General features: G+C 30.3%; 2 protein-coding genes across 4 annotated transcripts in view; one reads left to right on the top strand and one right to left on the bottom strand.

Annotated features, from left to right (window-relative positions):
• LOC110029019 overlaps window positions 1-603 on the top strand; it is a 19,693-nt gene extending 19,090 nt beyond the window's left edge. For all 3 annotated transcript variants that reach the window (XM_020731127.1, XM_020731126.1, XM_020731128.1), the window contains one exon: window positions 295-603. In XM_020731127.1, coding sequence (XP_020586786.1) covers window positions 295-376 — 82 coding nt within the window. In that variant the 3' untranslated portion in view covers window positions 377-603. The remainder of the gene's footprint in view (window positions 1-294) is intronic.
• Window positions 604-910: 307 nt separating this feature from the next.
• LOC110028968 overlaps window positions 911-6,178 on the bottom strand; it is a 52,605-nt gene continuing 47,337 nt past the window's right edge. The window contains exons 22-24 of the mRNA XM_020731051.1: window positions 5,203-5,397; window positions 5,057-5,128; window positions 911-1,505 (exon numbers count right to left, since the gene is read on the bottom strand). Coding sequence (XP_020586710.1) covers window positions 1,353-1,505; window positions 5,057-5,128; window positions 5,203-5,397 — 420 coding nt within the window. The 3' untranslated portion in view covers window positions 911-1,352. The remainder of the gene's footprint in view (window positions 1,506-5,056; window positions 5,129-5,202; window positions 5,398-6,178) is intronic.

Raw genomic sequence — 6,178 nt, 5'->3', positions numbered from 1 at the left:
GAACACGAGCTTCTTAACGAGCCGAACGCGAGTTGTTCGCGAACAACGAGCCGTTTTGACAGTTCTATTTGTGTCTATGATTATTTTAAAAACATTCAAAATAATTATTTCAAAAATATATTAATCATTTTTGCTTTTATTATTATTATTATTATTATTATTATTATTATTATTATTATTATTATTATTATTATTATTATTATTATTATTATTATTATTATTATTATTATTATTATTATTATTATTATTATTATTATTATTATTATTATTATTATTATTATTTATTGTTTTCAGAATATATCAAAACCCGGCGATCATAAAGGCGGCGTCAGTGGCAATTCTATCATCTTACCGGGCCGTATCAAAGTTCCTATGAAACACGGGTGCCGCTGCACAGGCTTAGGCATTGTTTGGAATAACAACCTAGAATAACACAGGTTGTTATTGTAAGATTATTTTTTAGTTATTTCAAGGTATGCTACTCTCATGTAAATGATACTAACAAAAATATGATTTGTTGGCATTCTTTCTGGAGTGCTTATTGTATATATATATTTGCTTAACTTATACAAATATTTGTGAAATCTTATATATTTCTGATTCATTCAAGAATTTTGTTATGTTATTTTTTTTTTTTTCTCTTAATGGAGGCAATTTACATACATACCACAGAATTCCTAAATATTTATATGTCTTAACACCAAATTTTTAATTTTCATTTAGAACAATTAAATCTTTCATATCACTATTACTAATTTTTAACAAGTAACACACATTTTTAAGTTATTGATGTACAAATCAAACTTTTAGGTGTTAGATGTGATAATACATAAGATTTATATGATATATTAAAAGAAAGGTCATCAAGCAAAAACCTAACTATTAATTTAAAAGAATTATAGTCATAACCTGACCAGGCTTCTTGATGTCAAATAAATAACTGTAGCTATGACATTTTTCATAAATACCCACCTTAAGTAAATCCTGACGACTGAACCCATTCAACAAAACCATTTCTCTTAAAACGATGCAAAAATATAACAAAAATCTTCCTTTCAAAACTTCTGGCCGCACATTATATGAAGAAGACTCACATATTATCTACACAACTCAGTGAGCAAAAGCTGAATGAATCCCTCCGCCATTTTTCTTCTCATACAGTGTTTGGAGCCTTTCTTGAAGACCTGAATGAATGAATCTTCAATATCACCGAGCCAACAAAAAGACAAATATTTGCATCGATAAGCAGCTCTCAAATTCTCGCCAACTGCTACAATAAGACCATTTTGTGACATAAGTGTTGAATCTGAAGCTCCATTCGGTACTTATTTATGTTGATGTGTTGAACAATTCTAGTAGTAGAAATTTGAATCATTCTGAGTGGAAGCATCCTTGCAGAGAACTGAACGAACTTCCATGATCGACCTTGGAGGCTCCAAATCCTTTGCTTGCAGTGCGTTCCCAAGCACTTGTTGCATCTGCGAAGCAAACGTATCGTCCAAAATCTGCACCATCGACGAAAGTGTTTTTTTAACTAATTCTAACAGATTAGATGACTCAGTAATCCAGATAAAATATAAAATAAATTTAATTTTCAGAACGTTTTAGTTTACAATTTCAAGCATAAAGTAAATGGTATCTTTGAAAAAGCTGGTTCAAATGGCGTGCACTTGAAAGGAAGTTTGAAGATGTACGAACAAGGATTGAATTTGAACCAAGTTAGAACGAATTTCTCTCAACATCAATGGAAATATCCTATCTTAATCAACTTGTGAAACAACCCAACCTAAGGGGTTGTTTGGTTTGTTGAAATAGAAAAGCTATATAAAAAATATAATGTAATTGAAATGTGGTATATTTAAGAGTATTTTGAAGTTCTTTAATTTGGTGTTAACATAAATGTAGGAGTTTTTTTTTTTTTTTTTTGGTTTAAAGAAATATGAAATCAATGTTTGTAAAGCACGACCGGTAGCGGCAAATAAGAGGCGGGTAGGTGGGGGATGCAATGGCGAAATAGCCATAGTTCGCAATGTATTTGAAAAAAAACTCCAATTTAACAAATTTGGCATACACCAGTTTTGAACAGCATTGTGAATTTCAAATCCACTATAGTTTACATAGCATTCCGTTTTCATCCAACTAAATACCAAAATCTTAAAAACATCTACGTCCAGTTACGATACAGTCATTCAAGCAACCAAATAGTCCCTAAGCTCAATTTAAGCAAATTAAATAATAATAATAATAAATAACAATAATTCACATCAATAAAAAAGGGATATTGTTCATCCTACATTCTAACGAATTTCCATCTCCGATTGGAAGTTCTTTACGGTTCATTTAGGGCAGCGGCGCGGTAGCGGTGTGACACCGCAAGGTAGTTTTGTCTATTTAGGTAAACTGCGTTTTGACAGCTTTTTCAAAAAACTGCTATTGAAACCTGTGTTTTTCCACCACTCCTGGTTAAGTGTGGTGGCAGCTTTCCAGTTGAGGTCTGACTTTAAAAAAATAATTGTAATATTCACCGCAGCTTTTTGAGCATCAGATTATTATTAACAACGGCTTTTTAATAAGCTATAACTGCCCCAAACAGATCCTTAGTCCAAAATAAACAATTTGGAATAAATTTGCTGAAGCTTTTTATGCTGAGGGATATTACTCCAAAAGTGTGATTTAGGAAAGATAAAACTCAATTTTACATAGAACAAGATGCTTTAACTTTGATAGAATCTACAACAAATAAAACTAAATATGACATCTACGTGTTTATAATCTTATTTTTAACATACTATATTGATCCTCACATAGAAATTCTATTATGCAAGAGTATGGATAGGTTTATTCCATGTTAACTTGCAATTAACTCAATTTCATCTAAGCTCGTTTTAACACTCACACAAAAGCAACCTTCTTATTGTAGAATATGATCTAATGATTATCAAAATTAAGTTAGAAAACTTTCTAAGGACTCTGGAATAAACATAAAAATTCTAGGAAAAGGATCTAATCACAAACCCTCAAAGATAAAATCGATATTTGACCATGAAAAACCTGCGATGCTAAAGCAAAACTACAAGGAAAACCTATATTATGATTTATGAGAAGTGAATATGATTTGAATTGAACAACAGAACAGATAATTGGTGGGTTAAGTCAATATTGCTCAAGGTGTAAATTAAACTTGCTAAGCTGATATTGGTTACAAATAAAAAAAGAGGGTAGGAAGTGGAAGAAAGTAGACCGCTAATGCATTTCTTTGGTTGGTGAGTTCTTTAGGGTATAATTCAAAGCCTTCGACTTCGGGCTCATTGAAACACTTCCAAAAGTGATTAAATACGATACTTATATTTTTATTAGAATTATAGTCACTTCGATCCACACATCCCTTCATATAAACCATCAAATAGCACAATTCATGACATTATATTATAATATGCATTAAATTTACATAAATGTTATTAATACTTAATGCATATTTAACAATATATGCTAAAATGATACAACTTAAAATAAATGATGTGTAATTTGTTGATTCTATAATATTATAACTGATTTCAAATACAAAATAAAAATAAACTACTATAAAGTATAAATTCTTTTAAATTATTATTATATAGTTGAAATACATACAACACTTTCAAGATTTAAGGAACATATATTTATGTGGTGGAATGTATATGCATTATATTTACAAGTACTTAGAAGTAGAATATATTATATATGCATATTCTTACAATATAAACTCAATATAACCTGAGTGGTATTTACTTATAATTTTACATATCTTGCATATATTGGATTTCTAATATAGAAGAATTGAGAATGCATCAGGAGTTTTGTGTGATAAAGTGATATCCTTGAAAAGGTTACTTTATAAAGCTACAACTAAGCAAAGAATGTCACATGGATCTAATAGTTGGGCAATAAAAAAAAATTTTAACATCCAAGTACGGTGCAACATAAAAGATAATATTTAGATGAATGTGTGACAAAAGAAAAAAAATGGTTATATTAGAGGGATGACTGGAGTGACATCTATCAAAACAAAAACTAGTTGAAATAGACTTGCATGGTTTTAACCTGTACAAGGAATGGTAAAAGAAAAGTTCATTAAATGAATAGATAAAATTAGTGAAAAAAATAGTAGATCTAAAATTGCATATATAGAAGTTACAAAAAATAATTTGCAAATTATAGCCTTCGAAAACACACAATACGACCATGAGAAAAAAAATTTCATAAAGTTGAGCCCAATTGTTAGGGCTTGCGATAAGGCTAAAGACCACAATGTGATGTGATGACATAGTATGCAATGAATGTGTATTTGTAAATTATAATATACCTATATACATTATGATAAATTTATTAGAATTGTTAGACTCCTATAAAATCAAACAATGTTTCAAGAAGTTGCTTCCTCAAACTACACTTCCAAAAGTTGGAGGTATCGCTTCCTCTCAACATGACCCTTCTTCCGGTATTATCGAAGTTAAATTAACTAAGGGTGATTAAGGTTGCTGATCTACTATTATTTGCTGCTACTTAAATCTCCAAAATGTTACCAACCTGATTGAGGTGAAATATAGCAACAGTGGAATATAAATGTAGAAACTCTTCCACAAGGGTTAATCCAACACGCTGAATCAAAAACACTTACATCGGCTGTTAATAAAAAAAAGAGGAAGATTTACATACATACAACTCAATTCTAACGTATTTGTATATATAAGTGGAAGTATTAACACCTAAACTTCAATTTTTACCTAAACACCACCTTACATAGGTGCATTTCACTTTTTAAGAGTTAAATTAGTGATATTTTTGTCATGATATGAAAGATTTCGGTGGTATAAATTTAAAAAGCAAAGTTCGTGTTAGATATGTAAAAACATAAAAATTGAGTAGTATACATGTAAATGCCCCCCTAAAAAATAGTTTTGGGTTAGATCTATTCTGATTTGAGATTTGATAAGGCACACGAAACAAACCAATATAAAAGGACGTAGCAACGTATGTAAGGAGATCCAGAAATCATGATAATATGAGCATTACTTACAGCAACAGTTATTCTTGCACTTTTGTACCAAGATCTGTTTTCTTTTCGATCTTCTAAAAAATTTAGGACATCCTACAACCATTTAAAATGATTAGCAACCACCACTAGAAGTAAAATAAATACAACAGTAGAATTATGTGACATACCTGTCCCATCCTATCCCAGAAGCATCTGCATAATGATACAAATATATGGACCTCCAAAATAGTATGAAGATGAATTATAGTCTCGTTGAGTTGATCCTTCAGAGGTTGCATTCTGTTCCTTATATCAGATTCAATCATAACATCTTTTGTATCCTGAATAATCTTCTTCAATTTTGTTGCAGGTTGTGCACGGCTCTGAAAAGTACACGTCAATAAAAGTTCTTTAGATACAAAGCTTGTTACGAATTTGTCGTGCATTGAAAAATGAAGACATCAAAAGCAGACATTCATGCTTGCATATTTGTAAGTACTACGTGGCAAACGCAAATATTACAAAATTACATTTTTGGCTCTATTTACTTCACCTTCATTGATTTGAATTAGATGCATGGTTAAAAATCAATATTAAGCCTATTATTCCACGGCCTAATGGTATCATAATCATTACAAGCCATATCCCAACTATTCAGTTCCAGCTCTATGAATTCTCCCTCCTTTCATCATTATTAAGTTTAAAAAATTTTTTCCGTGCAACTTTATAAATCCTCCTTTAATCACTATTAAGGGTATCAAATTTATTCATGCTTGCATTTTTGTAAGTACTACGTGGAAAATAGAAATATGCATGCAATTACATTTTAAGTCCATTTACTTCATCTACATTGCCTTGAATTACATACATGGTTAATCATCAATAATATGCATATTATTCCAAGGCTTACAGAAATTATACAATCATTTTCATCACTATACAGGATATCAAATTTATTCTGATTGGTCCACAGTTTTCTTCCTTATATCCTTAAGATATCCATTTTATCAACCATTTTATTTGGTACATCTATCTTGTATAAGCACAAATCAGTTACATCTATTTCTTACCAAGAGGTTGTTTGGTTGGCAACAAAATGAAATCTTCACATTACTTTTGCAGGGATTTTAAAAATTCAAACGTTTGATCGGAAGAAAAAAAACA

This window comes from Phalaenopsis equestris, unplaced genomic scaffold (genome assembly GCF_001263595.1).
Source record: "Phalaenopsis equestris unplaced genomic scaffold, ASM126359v1 Scaffold000540, whole genome shotgun sequence".
NCBI classification, from domain to species: domain Eukaryota; kingdom Viridiplantae; phylum Streptophyta; class Magnoliopsida; order Asparagales; family Orchidaceae; genus Phalaenopsis; species Phalaenopsis equestris.
This window is presented reverse-complemented; position numbering and strand designations above follow the sequence as displayed.